The sequence below is a fragment of the Phoca vitulina genome, unplaced genomic scaffold (genome assembly GCF_004348235.1).
Source record: "Phoca vitulina isolate PV1807 unplaced genomic scaffold, GSC_HSeal_1.0 scaffold21, whole genome shotgun sequence".
NCBI lineage: Eukaryota > Metazoa > Chordata > Mammalia > Carnivora > Phocidae > Phoca > Phoca vitulina.
Window position 1 is genome coordinate 10,268,334 of NW_022589724.1, and position 25,552 is coordinate 10,293,885.

At 39.3% G+C, this 25,552-nt stretch overlaps 1 protein-coding gene across 2 annotated transcripts in view; it reads right to left on the reverse strand.

Moving 5' to 3' along the window:
• Positions 1 to 25,552, reverse strand: part of TMEM245 (transmembrane protein 245) — a 99,619-nt gene that overhangs the window by 34,650 nt on the left and 39,417 nt on the right. For both annotated transcript variants that reach the window (XM_032418169.1, XM_032418167.1), the window contains 6 exons: positions 20,231 to 20,313; positions 14,111 to 14,201; positions 7,034 to 7,132; positions 4,826 to 4,957; positions 734 to 856; positions 459 to 604 (listed from right to left, as the gene is read on the reverse strand). In XM_032418169.1, the coding sequence (XP_032274060.1) occupies positions 459 to 604; positions 734 to 856; positions 4,826 to 4,957; positions 7,034 to 7,132; positions 14,111 to 14,201; positions 20,231 to 20,313 (674 nt within the window). The remainder of the gene's footprint in view (positions 1 to 458; positions 605 to 733; positions 857 to 4,825; positions 4,958 to 7,033; positions 7,133 to 14,110; positions 14,202 to 20,230; positions 20,314 to 25,552) is intronic.

A 25,552-nucleotide genomic window follows, 5' to 3' on the forward strand; every position in this document is an offset into this window, starting at 1 on the left:
CATTTCCAGTATCCGATCTACCCTCATGCAAAGGGCACAGCCTGGCTACAGAGGAAGAGAGGAAGAAACAGAAAGACCATCTGCTGCCGTTCCCTGGGCACAGCTGCAGTTCCTGAGAATAGGAGGGCTCCCAGAGAAGAGGAGGTATGTGTGGTGCCAAGAGGGTTCTCCCCAGCAAGTGACATGATGACAGGAGCTGCAGCTACAGCAAGAGCTGCAGTGGGGGAAAGCTGTTAACTCCTAAGACTGACAGCAGGAAACTGAAACTGAATTTTTTTCTTATCAACACTTGCACTGCTCACATCATTCTCTCAAAAGGAAATAAAAATTTTTGAAAATACCAGGGTACGTCACTAGTTTAGCACCGAATGTTATTAGAAAGGCTCAAGACAGAAAACAGGCTTCTCACAGAAAGCAGTTTCTAATGGAAAGAAGAACAGCATAAATCTTCTCCCTACCTGATAGCTTCTTCCACAGATTGGCCAATAATATTAGAAGAAGGACCTGGCTGAGATAGTGGTGTCAGGCTTATCACCCACTTCACTGGCTTGTAGTACTCATCGCTGGAACTTAATAGATAAAATAGGGTGGTCAGGAAAATTATCTGCAAAACAAAGGATAGTATCTCCTAAAAAATCACATTTGGAAACTACAGGAAGGAAACATAAATGGAACCAAGAAGGTGCTTTACTGTGGAAGGAGAGGCGCCATGCACTTATCTACATGTACATACCAGAGACAGGACAAAATTGAGAAGGGCAGTCCCACTGTAGAAGAGGATGGTCAGGAGAGTGGTGACGGTGGTGAAAAGCAGGCTCACGTTCCGGCTCATGACAATCCACAGAGACTCCAAGATCTGATGACGAGGGAAAGCTGAACATCAGAACTAATCCTCCAGAAAGAAGTTTCTACAGCTCTCTGCTGTGCTTTTAGTACAAGTGTGAGTACCAGAAACTGAAAATAGAGTATTATTTTAAATGAAAAAAAAAAAAAAATCACCTGAAATCACGTGAACGTTGAATAGTAAGGAAAATGGTTAAGAAAACCATGGTGAACCTAACTCCAAATCATATTAGGTAGCCATTAAAGATAGCTCTATTATAACACAGAAAAACATTTTCTGATACACTGCAAAGCTAAAAAAGCAGGAAATAAAAACTTTATATACAGCATGATTATAACTATGTAAAAATGATATTTATAGAAAAAATACCTACAGGAGAATATGCCAGAAGGCAACCTGTACAGGATCACAAGTGTAGATCATGAATATTCTAGTATTTGTCCTATTAGCCGCCTCCCCCCTTGCCACCTCCAACTTAGATTCACTTACAAACACAAAAGCATCACTTGGATGATTTCACTAAAATCATAGTAAAAGAAATAGGTCAAGGGCAGAACTCTGCAGCTGATGATCTTTCTTCAGATAGACGATGACCCTTATATCAAGACTTAAAATGTTCATTTAGTCCATCACCTGCAAATTCACTAGAACCAGTTATTAAAATAGTTATTAATACCTCTTAAAGAAGATGTAGGATATCTATGGCACATCTACATGTTTTCATGTCCTATCTCCCCATGAACTTAAATTCCCTCATGATAACATCTGTTCCCTGTGACAGAAGCAATGCAGATGACATGATCTTTATTGTAAAGATAGAGAAACTGAAGCTCAGAGATTTTTTAAAACTTGCCCAAGGGCCTTGGAGCTAAGAAGTGGAACTAGACTGGGACCAGAAGTCTAATGTCTGATTTTATTTTGGTGTGCCCTTTCCAAAACAGCAGTTCTGTTTTTTGTCATATGTGCAAGTTATACCATCTGTTCTATGAAAGGCCTATCCATTCCTTTCCTATCTCAAATGTACCATTTATAAAGGCGTATTTTGTTGTCCCTGCGTTTCTTGCAAACCTCAGCTCAGTCTTCATGGGAGAGCTTTTTGCAGGCTGGTTTCATTTACAATAACTCCTTACAGAAAATCTTGCAAATGCTTCGCAATGCCTACAAAAATATGCATGACTGACCATTTGACCTTGTGGGATAAAGAATGAATGAAAAACACCACTGATTCCAAGAAACAAATCAACAATGCCCTTACTTGTGATTTTTACATGCATTCTTTTGCGGGCTTCTGTCATTTTGGAATTTTTATCAAAAAAAAATTTAAATAGTTTCTGGGTCACACTGACAGGAAATACTCTGTTGTAATTCTTAAGAAATTAACTGAATACATTGTCAACTCTCAGTCTCCAACAACAATCAAGTAACCTTTCTGTGTAACCAAGGGGATTAGGAAGAAAGGTTTAGAACGTGAGAGCTTTTGGATATTCCAAGTATGAAGGCAGGAATAAAAAATCTGAGGGGCGCCTGGGTGGCTCAGTCGGTTAAGCGTCTGCCTTCGGCTCAGGTCATGATCCCAGGGTCCTGGGATTGAGCCCCGCATCAGGCTCCTTGCTCCGCAGGAAGCCTGCTTCTCCTCTCCCACTGCCCCTGCTTGTGTTCCCTCTCTCGCTGTGTCTCTCTCTGTCAAATAAATAAATAAAATCTTAAAAAAAAAAAAATTTGATCAAGGTTTGACCTTCACACCTTAAGATTTTTTTCTGATGAGACAGGTAGTTATATTAAAGAATGTGATTGTTTTATACTCTGTAAGAATATATGTTGATATTTAGATGATGTACAAAAATCAGTGAACCAATATTCCAAATGACCAGTGCATATCACAAAAATATGCAAGAGTAAAAGACCCATTTCTAGCCAAGATAGATCAATGGACTTTAATACAAGACAGTACAAAAAGTTTATTGATACGGTTTCAAATTCCACACTGCAACTAACCTGTAAGAAATACCGTTTGTTGAGTTTTGGTGTAGGATCAAAGAAGAGCCACAATTATCTGAAAAGGCTATTAAAAGACTCCCCTCTTTTCCATCTACATATCCGTATGAGGCTGGATTTTCTTCTTTTATCAATCAAAACAACGTATTCCAATTGACTGAATATAGAAGAATATATGAGAATCCAGACATTAAACAGATTTGCAAAAAATATAAAAGAAAGCCACTCTTCTCACTAAATAATTTTTTGTTTTGGGGATGCCTGGGTGGCTCAGTCAGTTAAGCGGCTGCCTTTGGCTCAGGTCATGATCTCGAGGTCCTGGAATTGAGTCCTGCATCAGGCTCCTTGCTCAGCGGGGAGCCTGCTTCTCCCTCTGCCTGCCACTTCCCCTGCTTGTGCTCTCTCTCTCTTTCCCTCTGACAAATAAATAAAATCTTTTAAAAAAATTATATTTCGTTTTGGAAAAAGGTTACTTTGCAGATGCAAGAAATGTGTTATGTTAATACGCAATGTTATTTTTAGTGAATTGATAAATATTTTTAAAGTTTTCAGTTTTAACTGCTGATACAATAATAATCAAAACCCACAAAAACAAACACTTTGTTTATATTATAAATATATATATAAATATATATATATAAATATATATATTTATATATATTATTTGTTTCAGTTTTAACTGCTGATACAATAATAATCAACAAAACCCACAAAAACAAACATCTCAGACCAAAAAGTTTCATGGCCACTGGACTAGAGGAAACAGAGGGAGGGGACTATCAAAACCATAAAGTCTTAGGACTGACGGACATGAATTTCTAGATTTAACTCCAAACTCTGATCAGCTGTATTAGGTGCATGGGAGGAAGGGCAAGTGTGAGCGCAGGGACAGGGGAAGAACCAAGGGAGTTGTAAGAAAACCCCAAAGGTGGTGTAAGAGAGCACAGAGAGACTTCAAAAGCACATCTTTATCTTCATCTTCCACATCAGGGAGCCAAAATATAATATCACAAATTGCAAAACCAAGACAGACCAACATAAATGTTATTTTGGAAATTTAGAGGTAAATACTCAGAGAAAGCTAAAAGAATTGACAACTGTTTCTAGAAAATGAGACTGAAGTGGGGAAGCACAAAGCAGGTCACTGTTATCTTTTACCAAAAAAATCTTAAAATATTCCTTACTCTCCACTATGGTCATCTATTAGTTTGATAAAAATTAAATTTAAAAAAATCTAGCATTGCAGGGCACCTGGCTGGCTCAGTTGGTAGCGTGTGCAACTCCTGATCTCAGGGTTGTGGGTCTGAGCCCTGCTTTGGTTGTAGAGATTACTTAAAAATAAAATCTTAAAAAAAAAAAAAAAAAAAAACTACATTGCAAACTTCAATTTTCGTTAACTTGATGAAAGTCATGAGTCTATTTGCAAGAAAATTCCTCTCATCTCTGTGAAAAGCCACATGCCAAGACACTTTACAAAACACGATGTGGAACCAAGCATGGTTCCCTGCTGCCTTTGACCCTTTGGCAAACAAGGCAGAGGTGCGTGGTACACGGCCAAAGTGTGGACTAAAGAACATCCAGTCTCTCTAATGTAACTGCAACCATATTTCCATCTGCCAAAGACCTTGCCCACCAGAAAAGCCATTCTCTCTCTAGGAGTCCGGCCTGGGGACATCCTAGTCAGCTTGAGGGGACATGAACACCTGTCTCTCAGAATGTGAGAGTCCACAACACTGCACACTTGCTTTCTGACTCAGCATTGCTCAGTTACTCTTCAACCACAGAGACGGCACCCAGGGAACTATTTACCCTTGAGGCCTATGGCTTTTGGCCATCTTTCTAGTGCATTTAGAACTCTCAAAATTGTAAATGTCATGGCATTAAAAACAGGGTAACTAAAGGCCTCTAACAGTGCAAGGAAAACTGGAAATTAGAATTTCTGTTTTTATTTCTAAGTCCAGTTTCACTAAAAATACTACTTCTTACCGAAAGAAACGTCTCGATGTTCTCGTGAACAAAGGAGGCGATATCCTGCCAGTCCAGGATGTCTCCCAGCCAGCTATTCTGACGATTTATATGCATCTTGTGTCCCTTGTGCCTTCCAGAGTGCGTTACATTCTACGGAACAAAATGGTTCACACATGAAATCTCCATTTAATCCAAAGCAGAAAAAGTATAAATACCCCATTTCAGTTTAGGTCCACTGGAACACTTTAGCAGTTACTCAAAGGTGAAAAATTTTGCATTATTTAAGAAATCAGCCAAGAACTCCATCTAAAGACCTGAACTCTATTTTTCTGCCTATCTTCTCAATACCACGTGTCAGCCTAGCTCAAGTGCTCCCTTCCTAAATACAGTTGTGAACACACTTTGTTCCTCAATATGTACAACTATACACCAACAAAGCATTTACCTTCTTTTTTCTTTTCAGCCCCTCTACCTTTTTTTGGGTCTCCCATTTTTGCTTTTTTCCTCCTTTTCTCATCCCCCTTATTAATCTTCCACACAAGATAAAGAGAGCAAAGGGGGAGAGAATATAAAGGACATCTAAAACTAATACAATGTTATATGTCAATTCTATCTCGACAAAATGGGGGAAAATGAAAAAGAAACAAGAATGGGGGGGAATCTAACTCCATATGAAAGACAATTACACTGACAAGAATGCAGGAATAATTAAATTTGAAAGAGATAAGAATAAACAAAGTGACTAGTGAGGTTAACATTCAGAAACAGAAGTTGTTTCTTAACATTTTGTTTGCATTCTGACACTTGCCAACGGCACAGTGAAATCACTCTTCATTACGCAATGAAGACATTAGGTACTAGTAGAAGATATAAAGAAAGGAATACACCTGCCTGCTTACAGACCTATGCTTTTAAAACACTGAGCTTCCTGGACCATAAAATGAAGCTTTTAAATGGGGGTGAGGGATAGAAAAAGCTGTTTGTAAGCAGAAGCCCCAGACTTAGCAGAGGAAAAAGACACCTTTCCAATTGACCAGTTCTTCAGCAGATAGCTACCTACAAATTCCTCAATTAGTTCTAACCTCCCCTCTTTGAAACCCCCAAAAACCAACACTATTCCCTCAATTCGTCCCAGGGGAAGAGTAAAAACAGGTCACTGAGCAACAAATTCAAACCTGAAACTGAGCTTTCCTCCCTTCCACCCCAAGTGAAGAGGTTGATATATACATGCTCCTCTTCTCCTGTCAACCCTGTGACAACTGACCACCAACTTGTCCCGTTCTCTACTCCTTCCCCACTGGACAGTCCTCTTCCACACTGCTGCTCCTGAAGGCCCACGGGCCCAGCCAACCCGGTGTACAGCATGACCCCACACAACCAGCTGCTGTCAAAACCAGCATTTTTATATTTATTGGAAAATAATACCATTTTCCAATGGTATTGGAACTAATACCATTGGACATATAACATTGTATTAGTTTTGGATGGAAAATGGTATTATTTTCCATCACAATTTCTGAAGTAATAATAGTATATCAGCACAAGAACAGGTAAAGGTGATTAAAAAATCAAGATCTCCAAACTTTTGGATCTATTTTACTTCCTCAAAGAAAAAGTTCTTAATGTCTAGAGCTGTACTATCTCAAACAGGAGCCACTAATCACATGTGGCTATTAGCACTTAACATGGAGCTAGTCCAAAAACAGGAGAGTCCAAAAACGGCATTAGTATAAAATATACACCACCAGGTTTCCAAGGCTTGTAAGAAAAAAAACAAAGGATATAAAATATCTCACTAAGATTTTTTCTACTTGTTTGCATATTGAAATGATGATATATTGGAGGTATGTTGGGGTAAGTGAAATATTAAAATTAATCTCAACTGTTTATTTTTAGCTTTTTCAGGTGGCCATTAGAAAAATTAACATTATACACATGGTTTACATTGCATTTCTACATAATGAGATAAGATGCTGTTGATGATGCTGTTTTTCATCTTGTGTTCAGTCCCCATCACAGGGACTGGTGGGTTCTGCATGCAGATTAGCCATCAATTCAAGTGGACTTTTAGTAACCTGAAGTTTAAGACCTTGCAGCTTAAAAATTTCAATAAATGATATCCCAATGTTAATAATCTATCTAATTAACATCTATCTAGTCAATGAGTCTGTAAAATAAAAGGACTTTATTAGTTTACAACTGAAATCCTCTAATAAAATAACTTACCTTTACAAACCAAGAATGATACAATCTGTCCCAAAGTTCTAGTACTTGCTTTTCAATTACAGCAGTATTGTTCACCTTATCTCCCAGAATTTTATGAAGCTGGAAGAAATATAGATATGATCTGGTTTAATATTTCAGACAACAATCCAGTAAAATTAATTCATGCTTGGTCTTTACATTTGTTCCAAATCAAACTAAAATGTTCCAGACTATTTAACTGCCTCTAGCTACCTTATGATCTTTTCTTAAACTCTACTCTTCAATATTCCTAGCAAATTTCCTTGCCTTTCTTGGCTTTTTGCTTCCTTCTATTTTTGGGTCTTTAAGAGAGCTACTTCAGGTTGTAAGAGAATGGTCATATAAAACCATGATCAGACTCAGCAAATCTGCCCAGAGAAAAATCTGTTGCATGTGGCCCAAGTGCTCATCCGTTACACAGAAATCCCATGCTACATTTATCACCGGTATAAGAATTACCACAGAACTTTAAGTAAAATTTTAGAACCTTAGTTATAAACACAAATATTTCCCATAGTCTGCTGAGAGACGTCAGGTCTCAGAGTTACAACTAATGAGACTGGTGGGGCTTCTGGGAATCAAGTACAGTGAGACAAGATAACTTTGAGGAAAATGATTCATTATAATACCACATGTTTTGTTATTAAAACCACAGCCTAATAGTAGAAAATTTATTTAAGAGAGAGAGAGAGAGAGAGAGAGAGAGAATTTTAAGCAGGCTCCATGCCCAGTGCAGAGCCTGACATGGGCCTCGATCCCATGATCCTGAGATCATGACCTGAGCCAAAATCAGAAGTTGGATGCTTAACCGTCTGAGCCACCCAGGTGCCCCAAAGACATTTTTTAAAAGATAAATACGAATTTATAGTCCCACTTTCTTACCATAACTGTTTCTATTTTTCCATATCCTCTGCAACTTTCTGCCTGTCTATAGAAATTTAGAATTCTTCATCACTTCATCACTAACTTTCATCTTCATTTTTAATGGTTCCATATTAGTTCAAGTTTTTCTTCTTTTAAGATTTTATTTTATTTTTTTTATTTTTTATTTTTTTTTTTAAAGATTTTTTATTTATTTGACACAGAGAGAGAGAGCGCGAGAGCAGGAACACAAGCAGGGGGAGTGGGAGAGGGAGAAGCAGGCTTCCTGCCGAGCAGGGAGCCCGATGTAGGACTCGATCCCAGGACCCTGGGATCATGACCTGAGCCGAAGGCAGACGCTTAACGACTGAGCCACCCAGGCGCCCTTAAGATTTTATTTTTAAGTAATCTCTACACCCAATCTCTACTCCCAATCCCAAAATCAAGAGTCGCACACTCTACCGAATAAGCGAGCCAGGCACCCCAGTTCATGAAGTTTTGGTATTATTTTAACATTACCTGATCAAGGAATATAGAGATGGTTCCCAATTTTTAATATCACAAGTAACGCTGCAATGAACGTCCTTACACACAATTTTTTTCTTACTATTAATAGTAAGATAAATGTACAGGAATCAAAGGATAGAGGCACTTTACTAAAGGCTCTTGCTATGCATTGCTAAATTGTCTTCTATAGGAATTGTACCAATTAATATTTTCCAACATTGTATGAATAAACCAATTCTTCCAAAGCCTTATAGACTGATAAACTATTAGATAATTTAATAGGTGTGAAACTGTAACCAATTATTTATTATTTTCTTCTTCAGTTACAAGAGTGACCATTTTTCCATGTTGGTTTTCAATGTGTATTTTCTTGTGTGTGTCCTATCCACACCTTTTGCTCACTTGACACTGTCCTTATAGATATCTGAACCAGTTTTTAGACATATTGGATGCAAACATATCTGCCCAATGTTTTCCTCTATACTGATTCATAAACCAAATGCAAATGAGTGAATATAATAAAAACCATTTATCTTTGCACAGCATTTTACAATTTACAAATGGCTTTCCCCTACATTATGTGATCTTTACAACAAACCCAAGAGTTAGGCAGAAAAAGGTTTTTATCACCTTTGTTCTTTCAAGATGAGAAAGCAGATTTAGAAAGGACCCATGACAGGCCTGAGGTCAGGCAGCTAACTGGCAGAGGTAGGATTAAAAACTCTAATATCAACTTAGCATCTATAACCTATGAACAAGGAACACCTAACACAGCAAACTGCCCAAAATAACTACAAGCCACAATTACCCCTAGTCTAATTTCCTTTAATTACTTTGCATTTGTCTTTTAGGTATCACGACTGTTGGATACTCACAGACTTCCTACTACCAGCTCTTTCTGTCACTGTCCGCTCAGTTCCTGACACCCTTCTTTACCGAGAAGAGCCCCCGGGCTGGCTGTCCACCCAGCGGCCTCTGCCACAATCAAGCAGTCTCTCAAACCCGCACCCCCTTTATCCCAGCACGACAGTGAGTAACTCTACAACACCACGACTTTGAAGGCAGAATTCAGCGTCACTTCAAACCTGTGGTGTTGCCGGCCACAGAACATCAGCCCCGGAACACCAGCCTGTGACCTTACGGTACGTATCACAAATCACAAGGAAGACTGGGCCAGAGAGCAGGAGCCTGGCGGCCACATCACTGCTCTCAGAAGAATCACCAAAGCACAGGTACTGTTGGTGGTAGAGGAGATGCTCTTCGCATACGGAAGACAATGAAGCACTAAGAGTAGTCAGAATGCCGCCGAGAGCTTTGTTAACTTAAGACGAATAACCTCATCTATAAAATGGGGATGGGGAATCAGTGGGCAGTTCTCTGCTCTCACTTTGCTTGGAACCTTGCCAGCATCTGCCACAGCTGACCAAGTCTTTCTTGCAAAATCTTCTCTCAGCCCCTAAGACACACACAGGTGGTTCCTCCCACCTCACAGGCTACTCCTCCTCCTCAGTCTTCACTGCTGGCTCGCTTCTGTGACCTTCAAAAGCATAAGTGCTCCAGGAATCTATCTTTGGTCCTCTTCTGTTTGTGCTGTCTCCTTAGGCCATGTTATGGGATAAACTGTATCCCTCCTAAATTCATATGTTGAGATCCTAACGCCTCCAGTACCTCAGAATATAACTGTACTTGGAGATAAGGTCTTTAAAGAAGTAACTAAGTTAAAATGAGTCCATCAGGGTGGGCCCTAATCCAATATGATTGGTGTCCTTATAAAAAGAGATTAAGAGACAGACACACGCAGACAGAAGACCATGTGAAAAAGACACAGGCATCTATAAGCTGAGGAGAGACGCCTCAAAAGAAACCAATCCCACCAACACCTTGCTTGATCTTGGACTTCCAGCCTGTAGAACCATGAGAAAATAAATTTCTGTTGTCTGAGCACCCAGCCTGTGGTACTTTGTTATGGCAACCCTACCAAACTAATACAGTTCATCTCTACTGATGGGTAGAGTGATAGGTACTATCTGATGATATTTAAACTTCCACCTACAGCCCCGATCTCTCCTCTGAGCCCCAGCTATGTATGTCCAATTGCCTTTTCTGATGCCTTGACTTAGATATCTGCTAGGTATCTCTAACTTACCATGCCCCAAACAGAATTACAGCTCCATCTATCTGTAATTCCCCACCCCACCCCCCACCCTCCCCACCACCTCCAGGTCTTTTCATCTCAGGAAGGGGCACAGCTACCCTTCCAGGTGGGCTAACCAAAACTTCCTTCCCTTTCACTCCACATCTAATCCATGAGTAATTCTTGTCAGAACTACCTCAAAAATATATCCCAGATGTGACCATTTCTCTCAATTTCCACTTCTACCATCCTAGTTCAAGTCATCAACATCTCCCCTGGACTACTGGAATATTCTTTTAGCCAGCCCCCTGCGTTCTCCATTCCTGCCCATCTCTCCATAAAGCAGCCAAAATGAGCTTTCAATATCCTAAATCAGGTCATGTCCCTTTCTGCTTTAAATCCATGTTTATCTCTGTAACTAAAATAAAATCCCAACTTCTTATTATCACCTATGGCTCGTCCTGTCACCACATCCCCCATTTCCAGCCATGTTGGCCTTCTTTCTTTCCTTCAACCAAGCGTGTTCCTATCTCAGAGCCTTTGAATTTTCTATGCCCTCAACTTGAACATTCTTTTCCCAGTGTTGGTGAAAGCATCACCTTCTGAGAGACATTCTCTGGCATTCTAGCTAAGGCATCACCCTAGGTTACTCTCTACATTACCTGGTCACAGCACTTCTAGAACTGGAATGGTTACTTCTTGACATGTTTCACGTCTGCCTCCTCTCATTAGAGTAAGCTCCGGGAGGGTGGTAACTCTTTCTGGTCTACCGCTTTTCCCCAGCACTTAGAACAGTGCCTGGCACATTTGTGGACTGGCTGTCACTTCCCTCATTCTAGGCATGGGAGGAGGGACAGAGAAAACCCATTCACGACTATTAAGCAGAAAGGTTAGCTCAAGCAAGGATGTCGAATGAAGAAAGTAAATTAGATTTGAGCAAACAGCAAACTAGCAGGTCTGGGTAGAATAATGCATGGAGGATACAGGAGACAAGGCTGACAAGGTACACTGGGGCAGGCAGACAGGAACCTTCTCTGCTCATACCTAAACATACCCTAAAAAACTCTTCGTTTTCTGAGTATGACCTTTTCCCCTAGCTTTAGCCCTTCCTACACTTTAGCTCTCAGGACCCAGTTCTCACATGATTTTTAGCTAGATGAGATCTGAGCTTATTAGAAAAGCTAGCACTACAGGGGCGCCTGGGTGGCTCAGTAGGTTAAACATCCGATTCTTGATTTCAGCTCCAATCACAATCTCAGGATTGTGGGATCAAGCCCCACACTGGGCTCCCCACTCGGCAAGGAGTCTGCTTGGGATTCTCTCTCTCCCTCTCCTTTCCCCCTTACCCCCCCCAACTCTGAGCATGCTCTAAAGTTCTAAAATAAATAAATAAATCTTAAAAAAAAAAAAGCTACCCCTACAATTTCAATGGTTTTTTAATTTTTTTTTAAAGATTTTATTTATTTATTTGACACAGAGAGAGGGAGGGAGGGAGAGGGAGTGAGCACAAGCAGGGGGAGCAGCAGGCTACCTGCTGAGCAAGAAGCCCAATGTGGGACTCAATCCCAGGACCCTGGGATTATGACCTGAGCTGAAGGCAGACACTTAACTTACTGAGTCATTGAGATAATTAACACACCTTATAATTCACTCACTTCTGTGTACAATTCAATAGTTTCTTTTAGTATATTCAGAGTTATGGGACCATCACCACAATCAATTTTGGAACATTTTCATTACCCCAAAAAGAACCCCCATACTCCTTAGCAATCACTCCCTCATTTCTCTCAATCTCCCCATACCCCTGGAAACCACTACTCTACTCTCTGTCTCCGTAGGTATACCTCTTCTGGACATTTCATAGAAATGGAATCATACATATGTGGTCTGACTGCTTCTTTAACTCAGTGTAATGTTTTCAAGGTTCATCCATATGGTAGAATGTATCAGTGCTTCCTTCCTTTTTATGGCCAAATAATATTCCATTAGAGAGATATACCGCATTTTGCTTATCCATTCATCAGTCAACGGACATTCAATGGTTGGTTTTAGATATTATCCCCATGTCTTCCAAATCAGGACATGAATATGTTACAACCTTTGTTAGCAATGTCATTTCTCTTCAACTGTCTTCCCTTTTCGAGTCCTGAGCAAAAGGTTTCAAACTTATCTTCTACGTAATTTGAAATTTATTTCTATAAAATCTAAGGCATATTTCTCCAGCTCTTTCCAAATAGGTAAGAATTCCAGAACTCAAAGAGAAAAACCAAAAAAGTAAATGCTATGCTTTCAGCAGAGTAAATCAGCCAATATAGTTCTAGAGGTCTAAAAGGCCTGGACTGGATCTTCTTCTATGATAGTTAGGAGATCTATACCCATAAACTTTATCTTTCACTTACTCAGCAAATATTTTTTAAAGACTTTTCATGTGGCATTTGATTAGGTCACCTGGTATGGACTCAAGAAAATCAGTTACACAGATCTTTCTTTTAACTTTTTACTTGACCACAATTTCATCCTTAGGTTAGATTACTATACACATGTGTACAGTATAATTTTTAAGATAACTTTTTTTTTTTGAGATTTTGTTTTTTAATTTTGAACATACCAATACTTTTTTTCTGGGCATACATCTCACTGCAACAAATCTTGTCAATCCCTAGATGTTCCTAATTACTTCAATATATTAAAATTCCAAATTACCTTCTTTCTCATAGGCAATATGGGGCAGGGGGGGCAATCCCAAATCTGTATCATGGAGTCTGACCCTTACCTGCAGTAACTGTGCCTTATCCTCTATCCTTCATGTCCTTCCACAAAGCTTCAGACAAGCTAATCTCCTCAAGCACACTCCTGCCTCCACATCTTGACCCACATAAACACACCTTAAAATACACAATGCCTTCTCTTTATTCATCGAAAACCTATCATTCATTCCTTCAAGGTTTATCTCAAGTGCCACAGTAAAGCACCTAACCCAGTTCTGGGCATGCACTTCTTAGCCTGTACAGCAGAAAGAACGAGGGATTTAGAATTCCTCTTCAGTTTGAAACCAAGCTCCGCAATTTACTACATGACCACTGGGAATTTACTTAGCCTTGCTAAACCTGTTTCTTCCTCTGTAAAGTGGGCCAAACAATTTAGACTACTATAGGTTTCTTGGAAAGATTAAATGAAACAAACTGGAAACTGCCAAGCACAGTCACCAGCAGATAATAATATTTAATATTTGCTAACAACCTTTTTTTTTCTCCACAAAGCCTTATTTGACCACCCAATTTTAATGATCATTCTGTCCTAATGCACAAATAATGAATACTTACCTTGAACAAGAAGCAAAAGACAAACCTCTCTGTTCAGGCTACTAGCACTATTAAATAAAGCCTCCAGAAAGTTTACTTTCATTGTATGTTTCTTGTTGACTTATATATTTAAGCCTATTTAAAAAATGGAAACTGTTCTAAATGGAATCTCTACTTATACTTCATCAAAGCAGGAAGCCCCTACCAATGAAGACCCTGCAGAGAGAAAGCCACAGAGAGAGGCTCTTCCCTTACCTTGTGTGTTATCCATTCTCTTCCATACTGGTACACATTGTTAGCTGCAGAATTGAGGGCTCTTTGGACTACTTGAGCCTCAGGAAGCCAACTAATTTAAAATAAAAGAAAGAAAAAATTACAAGCTAGTATATTTTTAGTGGACTGTGTCAGTAACTCTTGGAATTCCATGTATTTAAACAATCAGTAACTGACAAATTGTTGCTCAGTCATCACAAGCAGATACAAATGAATCTCATGCAGGAATCCTTGACTTCCAAGCCTAACACTTAATTCTACCATCAGAGAGGCCCTTCAAGCTCTCCTTAGCTTTTAGACCCACTTTCCCCACAAACTCCCTTTCATTCTGCTCTGCCTGGTGTCTCTGCCCATACATGTCCCGGATCATCTCCCTTATTCAACACCAGCCTTATTCCGCATCAGAAGGCTCAGAAACCTGTTACACATGCAAATTCTTGGGCCCAGGTCCAGACCTACTGAAAAAGAAATGGGGCTGCGGCCCAGCAACCAGTATCCTTAATGAGCTGTGAAAGTGATTCTGATACATGATCTAAGAACTGAGTGAAGAACTGAGAAAGAAAACAAGAAAAGAGGGCAAATCATTGTTTTCAATGGAGATCTTTTTCGTTATGATGTGAGGAAGTCCTGAGCAGAGTTCTAGCTATACAAGGAACTGCGTCTACAAGCTTTACTCTTCATGCCATGAGAGACGGCCTCCCCACTATCCTGTTAACTAAGCAGACTGTATCATCTGCCTTAATCAATAACACATTACCTATACCCAGTGTTTTCCGAAGGAGAAATACCTTCATGTATTCTTTATTTTTCTTAAGATTTTATTTATTTATCTGAGAGAAAGAGAGAGAGCAAGCGAGCGCACAAGCAGGGGGAAGGGAAGAGGGAGAAGGAGAAGCAGACTCCCCACTGAGCAGGGAGCCCTGACACAGGCCTCGATCCCAGGATCCCAAGATCATGACCTGAGCCAAAGACAGACACTTAACTGACTGAGCCATCCAGGAGCCCCTCATATATTCTTTAAATTGTACCTCAAAGGGTTGTACACTACAGATGTTGGCATTCACAAATTTAATAGTCCTGATTTCAACTATCCATGACTGATGCCCAAAGGCCAAGGCAAACAGTAACTAAGAACTTTCCTGAGGCCTAAATATGACACAAAACACAAAGCTGGCTTATGGGAAAGAGTCAAGTCAAATGAGCAATGTTCTCAACCTACAGCAGTTTTACATACTTGTAGTACTCTATATAGTAAATTGGAAGTGTGTGTGTACGTGTGTGAGAGAGAGAGAGAAAGACGGTCCTAAAGAGAAAGCCAACTGCCACTGACAGGGACAAATGTAATGATACAGAGAAAAAGACATTTTGGATACATTAGAAAGTGCAATGTCAAATTGGTAATGGTTTCAATCTTTAATCAGTTCTTCCTACATCCAAATAAAGTATTTCTGAAACTTTTGGCAAATTCTCAAATATTTCTCAGCAAGTTAAGACAAAACTTTAGAGATGATTACAAATGTAATAATCTAAGTATGAAGACATGAACAGGAAATTGAAATCTTTTTTTTTTTTTTTTTAATATTTTATTTATTTATCTGACAGAGAGAGACACAGCAAGAGAGGGAAGACAAGCAGGGGGAGTGGGAGAGGGAGAAGCAGGCTTCCCGCTGAGCAGGGAGCCCGATGCGGGGCTCGATCCCAGGATCCTGGGACCATGACCTGAGCTGAAGGCAGCCGCTTAACTGACTGAGCCACCCAGGTGCCCCGGAAATTGAAATCTTTAAATAGAGATGGGATTTGGGAGAAATTTAGTAGATTTTAAATTATTCTAGTATTTAGAGGTTCACCAGTGCTTTGAAGGAACTGCTGAATATTTTCAATTATGTAGTATGACATTTTATGGGGAAAATTATAACCTCTAGTGTTAAAGTATGAGAATTCACATTAGTATTTGAATAGATCTTTAATGACTAACAAGTATCTATTAGGCCTGATAAATTCTTGCTGGCTACTGTGAAAACACTTTGCCAAAATACTCACACAGGTATCCTAAGAGCCACAGATGAGAGGAGCTGTTGTGAGGCCAAGTCAAAGATCTTGGCTCTGTCCAGACCTCCTCACAAGGAGTGCCCTCTAGAAGACACAGGGCCAAAACCACCTGAGCAACCCTGGCTGGGACACGCTGGGATGCGCTTTGACCTTCTACCAACCAGAGCCAATCACTAACTCTCCTACACTAAGTCAAGAGGGATCCCTTAGGAGAAACCAAGTTCCTACAAATTGGACTGGTGTACCCTCATCTTCCTGGGTAAAGGTTAATCTGTATCACAATATGACCTACCAAGAGAACAATTAAAAACAACTTAGCTTAGCCTGTTAGATTCCTTCCAAGTAAGGGAAGGGCTAAGTCACATTCATTACCATTTTAATGTCATCTCCTAATGAGGGCCATGAGAATCAACAGGCTTGAGACTAGTTAACAGAAAGCAGGAAATGGACTCCAAGTGAACAGAACCATCCAAGACAAGAATTAAGATGTGCTCCAACTTCAACTTCATTTTCTATGAAGCTCTGTAAAGATGACACTATCCTGTCTTCATATTATTCATCAGCTCACTGAATACACTCATGGGGAGTCAAGGTACCTACATAGGGTGTATAAAATGTGCACACTGGAAATATATGTGACCAATTCCTTTTTTATTTTTTAAGATTATTTATTTGAGAGAGAGAGAGAGAGAGAGAGAGCAAGTGGGGGGAGGGGCAGAGGGAGAGAAGCAGACTCCCCAGTGAGCAGAGAGCCCGACACCAGGCTTGATGTCAGGACCTAGAGATCATGACCTGAGCTGAAACCAAGAGTCGGCCACTTAACTAACTGAGCCACCCAGGGACCCCTGACCAATTCTTAACTGTATCTCCTCCACTAGGTATACCCACATGAATTTTCCACAAAGTCAACTGTCTTCTTCAAGACAGGAACCCACTTGGGTACTGAGACTATAAGAACCATTAGTATTCATGTCCACCCCCATTAATCTGCTGCAAAAGAATCAGACTTTCCACAAATCATCAAAGTCTAAACAGCTTTTAAAAACCTTCCTGCATGGGGCACCTGGGTGACTCGGTTGGGTGCCAGACTCGTGATTTCGGCTCAGGTCATGATCTCAGGGTTGTGAGATCAAGCCACGCGTCCGGCTCCCCGCTCTGCACAGAGTCTACTTGGGTTTCTCTCTCTCTCTCCCTCTGCCCCTCCCCCCCGCTTGTGTGTGCTCTCTTAAATAAATAAATCTTAAAAAAAAAACAAAACACAAAACTGCCTGCATGGAATATTACACAGCAATAAAAGGGAACACACTAATAATACATACAACACCTTCAATGAATTTCAACAGAATTATTCTGTAGGTGTGGCTATAAAGGGGTGGCATGAGGATTCTTGTGGTATGGAACAGCTCTGTATCTTGATGGTCTTGGTCTTGATAGCTTACAGGAAGCTACACATATGATAAAAACTGTGAGCACACACACACACATACACACGAGTGCATGTAAAACAAGTGAACTGTCCATTTCCTAGTTTTGTTATTGTATTATAGTTATGCAAAATGACAACATTAGAGGAGGTGGGGTGAAGAGTCCATGGGACCTCCCTGTGCCTTTCTTTGCCATGTCCTGTGAATCTAGAATTATTTCAAAATTTAAAAATAAAAACAAGCAACTTTCTAAACTACTCTGATCTAGGGCTCCCCAGACTGTGTGTGCCTTCAATACAGTAGTAGAGATAGTCAGTCCTATTGCAATTGAAAACCAGTACAGAGAGGCTCTGGACGTCTGGACTCATTTCCACTACAGAAGAATGACCATCAAAGAAGAGGAGCCACTGAGATATTAAGGCTGCCAATTTTTTAACTTCACTCCAGATCTCTCTCCTGAACTACACACCAACAAAGGCAATGGCCTACCGCATGCTTCTGCTTATACTTACCATAGGCACCTCAAATTCAACAAGTAAAAAAGTAAGTGAATTCTTTTCCCCACCATATCTGCTCCTCTATTTCCCATCTTGGTGAATCTACCATCATCCGCCAACTTACAAAGCCAAAAACACAAGTAATGCTAGATTTCTTCCAACTATATCCAACTAATCACCAAATCTGTCCATCCTGTTCATTGCCACTATAACTATCCACAATTAAGGGCTTCATCATCTCTTACCTGGTTTACTCTGGCTTTTAACTGATCTAAAAGGCTCAAATCTTATACCCTGGTCCATCTTTTCTCCACAGTACAGAGGGAAAAACTGTTCTAGAATGAAATCTGTTTATGCCAGTTCTTTTCTTCTATCCTTAATCAAGATAATGAACATATCTATCATTCTCAAAAGTTTCCTTGTGCCCCTATGTACTCCCTTCCCAGAGCCCACTATCCACAGACAACCACTGATCTTTCTGTCACTATAGATTAATTTGCATTTCCTAGAACTTTGCATAAATGGAATCATATTGTATGGACTGTTTTTTTTTTTTTTTTTTGCCTGACTTCTTTCACTCAGCATAATTATTTTGAGATTCATCCATGCTGCTGCATATATAGTTAATTTTTATTTAATGCTAAGTATTATTCCTTTGTACGGATATACTACAATTTGTAACTAATCAGAAATATTAAGGACAAGCACTTGAGTATGCTCTGGGTAACAGGAGATAAGTGCAGAGAAATATATTCTGAAAGATATCCTTTTAAGGATATTCAAATATGATTCTAAACCAAGTTCAAGAAATGTCCAAGCAGGTTTTACATAAAGAAATAAAGTCAACTGAAAGGAGAAAACCAAGCTAAATGTCAATTTACAATCCTAAAACTGGCTGAATATTTCCTACTTAAATTAGTGACTACCTTGGAGTTAAAAAAAAAAAAAAAGAGGCCATACAATTTGTCATCAAATTCAACAAGGTAACATAAAAACCCCTTTCACAGAAGCCAAATTAAACAAGTACAAAAAGAGATCCTCTAAGACAGGGGTTGGCAAATTTCTTCTGTAAAGGGAAAGAGAGTAAGTATTTCAGGCTTTTGTGACATAAAACCTGTGTCACAACTACTCAATTCTACCTGTTCTTGCAGCCCCAAGACAGCCATAGACAGTATGTAAATGAATGGGTGTGGTTTGTTCTAATAAATCTTTACAGAGATGCCTGGGTGGCTCAGTCGGTTAAGCATCTGCCTTCGGCTCAGGTCACGATCCCGGGGTCCTGGGATCGAGCCCCACATCAGGCTCCTTGTTTAGCAGGGAGCCTGCTTGGCCCTCTGCCTGCCACTCCCCCTGCTTGTGCTCTCTTTCTCTTTCTGTCAAATAAATAAGTAAAATCTTTAAAAACAACAACAAAAACAACAACAAAACTTTACAGAAATAGGTGGTTGGAAGTCGCCCTGAGCCACAGATTGCCAACCTTGCCTCCAAAACGATACAATGTGAGGGTGCTTGGGTGGCTCAGTCAGTTAAGCATCTTGACTTGGTTTCGGCTCAGGTCATGATCTCAGGGTAGTGAGATCGAGCTCTGCATCAGGTTCCACGCTCAGCTGCAGGTCTGCTTGGGATTCTCTTCCTACCCTTCTCTCTCTACCCCTCCTCCCACTCTGCTCTATCTCTATAATAAATAAATCTTAAAAAAAAAAAAAAAAAAAAGATACAACGTGGAAACACTGCTGACTCTGCCACTGGGGGATTATCTCAATTTCTTAACCTTTGATCCTGATTCCTCATCTGTGAAATGGGGATTGTCTCTTCAATCTCCTCAGTCACTGTTAGGAACACAGGACACACTGTAGGTGAAAGTGCTTTGCAAATCATAAATATATTATAAACTGTAAATCTCATTTCAAATATAAAGACATTGACCATAAACTGTTCCCAAAATCTTAAGTACTTCCCTCTCCCACCACCCCCAAAACATGCCGTTCTTATGCAAAAATGACAACATTCATCAAAGCTTTTCTCTTCCCATCTTTTCTCTTCCAAGGTAGCTGCATCAATGAAGATCATTTCGTGAAATGATACTAAACCTAGGGCATCCATTTCTATTTTTGCCAAAATAATATCCTTACTTTGCCCACTCAGGGTGATTTGCTAGAGTCTCATTAATCAAATTGCTTGTGACTTCAATCATGTGTACACTCTCTTGATGTACCTGTATTATGGATAGAAAAGAATCTCAATAAAAAATAAGCCCAATTTAACATTTATTTTTCTACACTATTATTGGAACTATGCTTTTGAGTCAAATAATTACGCATCTTAGTTTCAATTAATTTAGAACCCTGTACTGAACAGCTGCTATACATAATGTCCTATGACCCTCACTATGGAATTTAAAAAGTACATAACAGCTCCCTGACTTCAAGCTCAACAACTTCAGGAAAAATTACATAAAATGATACATTCAAATATTTATACATATACACAAGACAAATAAGTAAATATATTCAGTTCACACACGTGCCTATAGTATATGTAAGCAAAACCAACGGTGCATGAGCTTACAAAATTATGATGCAGTGTGAGACATACAAGCAAATAAGGAATTTAGTAAAGCTTTGGAGTAAAAAAAAACAAAAAACAAAGCCAGCTGAAACTGCACCTCAGAATTTACTTTGTTAAATAACCAACAAGACGAGGAGGACAGAAGTGCCTGGGTGGCTCAGTTGGCTAAGCGTCTGACTCCTGATTTCGGCTCCAGTCATGATCTCAGGGTTGTGAGATCAAGCCCTGTGTCAGGATCCCCACTCAGCGTGGAGTCAGCTTGAGATTTTCTCTCTCCCTCTGCCCCTCCCCCTCTCCCCCACCCCCAAAATTAATAAAAAAAAAAAAAAAGAGAGAGGGATAAAAAGAAACAAGCCAGTGTCAGAGAACATGCTCTATATTTTACTATTTTTTTTAAAGATTTATTGGAGAGAGAGAGAGAGAAAAAAAAGAGAACGAGCAGGGGGAGGGGCAGAGGGAGAAGCAGACTCCCCATTGAGCAGGGAGCCCAACATGGGGCTTACTTCCTGAGATCACAACCTGAGCGGAAGGCAGCCACTCAATGGACTGAGCCACCCAGGTTCCCCTATATTTTACTATTTTTATTTTTATTTTTATTTATTTTTTTTTTTTTTTACCAAGTATTTTACTATTTTTAAATTAGGCATATTGAGCATATGGTTTATCCTGGTATTCCATGTTTACCTGAAAGAACATGATTCTGGGGCGCCTGGGTGGCTCAGTTGGTTAAGCGACTGCCTTCGGCTCAGGTCATGATCCTGGAGTCCCAGGATCGAGTCCCACATCGGGCTCCCTGCTCGGCAAGGAGTCTGCTTCTCCCTCTGACCCTCCTCCCTCTCATGCTCTCTGTCTCTCATTCTCTTTCTCGCAAATAAATAAAATCTTAAAAAATAAAAAATAAAAAAATAAAAATAAAAACAACATGATTCTGTTGTGGTCACTTCACATTGGCTGATAGTGTTTTTCAAGACTTTTATATTCTTACTAATTTGCTATCTACTTATTCTCTCAATTTCTGCAAGAGGAGTATTACTGAATCACTGGTTTTTCTATTTCTCCTTTTAATTTTGAATATTTTGCTTCATGTATTTTAGAGCTCTATTGCTAGGAACATACACATTTAAAATTGGTATATCCTACTGCAGTATTACTTCACCATTACGAAAAGTCCTTATTTCTTATTTGTCTTTAGTAATATTTAACTACACTGTCTGATATTAATATAATCATTCTACAACTCTTATGTTTACAGTTTGCATGGTATATCTTTTTTCATCCTTTTACTATCAATCTTTTCATGGCTTTGAATTTTTTTTTTTTTTTAAAGATTTTATTTATTTGACAGAGAGATAGAGAGAGAGCACAAGTAGGCAGAGCGTCAGCCAGAGGGAGAGGGAGAAGCAGGCTTTTCGCTGAGCAGAGAGCCCGATGTGGAGCTCGATCCCAGGACCCCGGGATCATGACCTGAGCCAAAGGCAGCCACTTAACCAACTGAGCCACCCAGGCGCCCCTTCATGGCTTTGAATTTCAAAGGTAAAACACTTATAGATACCATTTAGCTAGAACTTGCTGTTTTATATCCAGTCTGAAAATCTCTGCCATTTGATTATTTAATTGCTTCACATTTAATACATCCATTGATATGACTGGATTTAGGTCTGCCATTTTGCTATTTGCTTTCTGTCTCATCCCTATTCTTATTCTTTTACTGCCTTCTGTGTTAAGCAACTATATTTTTAGTATACCATTTTAGTTCCTCTAAAATTTGTTAGTGGTTGCTATTTATCTTGAGCTTACCACATCTTTATCACAGATCACCTCAAGTTAATATTGACTTACTTCCAATAAAATATAAGAACTTCATACCAGTATAATTCTGTTTCCTGGTCTTCTTTTTGTGCTATGGTTATACATATATAGTTCATCTATGTGTATTATAAACTCTGCAATACAGTGTTTTACTCTTTTACTTTCCTTTAAATAGTCCTGTTGTTTAAATAAACTGAAAAGGGGGGGATATAATTTTTATATATACCCACATATTTACCAAGTGCTCTTCATTCTTCCCTTTGGATACAAGTTATTTCTAGAGTCATTGCTCTTCAATCAGAAGGAATTCCTTTAGCATTCCTTACAGTGCGGGTCTGCTATTAACAAATTCTCAGTTTGGGTTATCTAGAAATACTTTTATTTTGCCTTTGCTTTTAAAGAATAGTTTTAGAGGGGCCCCTGGGTGGCTCAGTCAGTGTCTGACTTCAGCTCAGGTCATGATCCCAGGGTCCTGGGATCGAGCCCCGCATCGGGCTCCCCGCTCTCTCACTCTCATGTGCACGTTGCTCTAATAAATAAATAAAATCTTAAAAAAAAAAAAAAAAAAGAATAGTGTCAGTGAATATAAAATTCTTGGTTGACTAGTTGTTTTTTTCCCAAGACTGAATATGTCATTCCAACGTCCTGAGGTACTCACTGTTTATTATGAGAAGTCAGTCATTATTTGTTTTGTTGTTTTCCTGTGTGTGATGTGTAATTTTTCTCTTGCTTCCTTCAAGATTTTTTTTCTCTCTTTGGCTTCCAGTAGTTGGACTACGATGTGTGTCTAGGTATGGTTTTGTTTTGTATGTATTTATTCCACTCAGCATTTGTTGAACTTCTTGGCTATTTTAACGTTTTTCATCAAACTTGGGAAGTTTCTGACCATTATTTCTTCAAGTATTTTTTCCACTCTTCTCCTTCTCCTTTCACTTTCTGGGATGCCAATTACACGTCTGTTAGTCTTTGCTATTGTCCTATAAATCTTTGAGTCTCTCCTCATCCACTATTTTAAAAATATTTTGTTCTTCAGATTGGATACCTTCTATTAATCATTCAAATTCATTCTTTTTTTTTCTGGATCTCAAATCTGCTGTTGAGCCTATCTAGTAAATTTTTCATTTGTTACTGCTCTTTTCAACTCTAGGATTTTTACTTGGTTCTGTTTTATAGTCTCCATTTCTCTGTTGAACATCTGCATTTGTTTACACATTATTAGCATACTTCCCTTTAATTTTTGAACATATTTATAATAGCTGCTAAATCCAACATCTGCACTACTTAAGTATCCACTTTTTTGACTGTTTTTTTTCCCCCTCCAAGTCACACTTTTCTGTTTCTTTTATGTCTGGTAATTTCTGGTTAAAAAATTGTTTAAAAAATGTGTTGTAGCAACTCTGGATTTTGTTTTATTCTTCTGAGACCTGTTATTTGTTTCAGCAAGCAATTAACTTCTCTGTAGTTAAGCTGCGAAATCTGCCTTCCCTGTCACTGATGTTTCTGCTCGGTGTTTTTTATTATTATTTTTTAAAGCCTAAAGCCTTCCCCTGAGCCTGCATAGCTTAGCAGACAGCAAATGATTCTGGCAGAAATCATGCCCAGATACTTCACAATACAAATCTTCATTCTCTGCAGCCTGAGATGTGTGAGTTGAGAAATGCAATCAAAGGCACAACCAATTTGCAAATCTCCCCAGGCTTTCAAAGTGCACAGGGCTCCTTGAGGTCTCCCATATACCAGTTTAGGATGTATGGCTTATTAATCTTCTTATTATTAAGCCCTTCATGGTTCTCTTGCTTCCAGAACCTCCCCCTTTAATTTATAGCTGCTCTGTTACCAGCCCCAAACCAAGTCTACCACCTCCCACAGGAAAAGCTGCAGGTTTCTGTTGCCCAAGCCAAGCAGGATGAGAAAAAGTCCAAGCAAGAGAGCCACAAACTACCTGTTTTACCAGCTGCAGTAACAGTTTTTCATGAGGAAATACTCCTCAAATTGTTGCCTAACTGATGGTTTTCCAATGCCCTGACATGGTGTTTTTAATAATTTTTTTTTAAGATTTTATTTATTTGACAGAGAGAGCACGAGCAGGGGGAGGGGCACAGGGAGAGGGAGAAGCAGACTCCCTGCTCAGCAGGGAGCCCGACACAGGGCTCGATCCCAGAACCCTGGGATCATGACCTGAGTTGTGAGACACTTAACCGACTGAGCCACCCAGGCATCCCAGTGTTTTTAATAATTTTATACTGTTTTGCTCTTCCTTTCTGTGGGAAGGAATTATCTGACATCATTGCCCTGTTATTACCCAAAGATGAAGCCAAAAAGAATTCTGACAAACTGGGTATGGATACAAAAGGAAAAAATGTAGTCAAGGATGACCCTAAGGTTTTTCACCTAAGCAAGTAGAATGGAGTGGTCATTTACACCAAAATAGACTATCAGGAGAACAGACAAGCAAGGAAAGAGCTGAAATTCAGTTTTTGACATGTTATATTTCAGAAGGCTATTAGACATTCAAGTGGATATTTTAGAGAATCCCATTATTGAATAAACTAGATAACCAATAAGTTTCCTTCAAAAGCTCAGTTTGCATAAGTCCTAGACCACAAAAAAGTGGTTCAGTAATACATGTTATCAAAGTTCAGGAAAGCAAAAGCTTGCTGAAGCATGGGTTGAACAAAGAAAAAGGATGTGAAAAATGAATAGAATTGACGTGAGCAGTCAAGAAGACCCTATGCAAAGAAACAAAGAAAGGAAAGTGGAATAGAAGAGCAGGAGAAAGGAAAAAGAGACAAAAAAAAATGGAAGATCATACTGGTGTAAGGTTTTTCTAAGAACTAGAATAGAAGGTAAGAATGTATAATGGCAGGCTTAGGCAAAATATAACAAAAACAAAAAAGGTCTCTGAACAAGTCTATACAGTTTATGTAAGTGACTATACATGATCAATATCCAAAGAACAGATAAGAACTACATAGAAACTGAAACAGAGATATGGAGAGAGCAAGTTGTTAGAAGCTGAGACTGAGGACATACTGAGTCTGAAAATAACTGAGAACAGGACTTCCAAGTGGAGATTC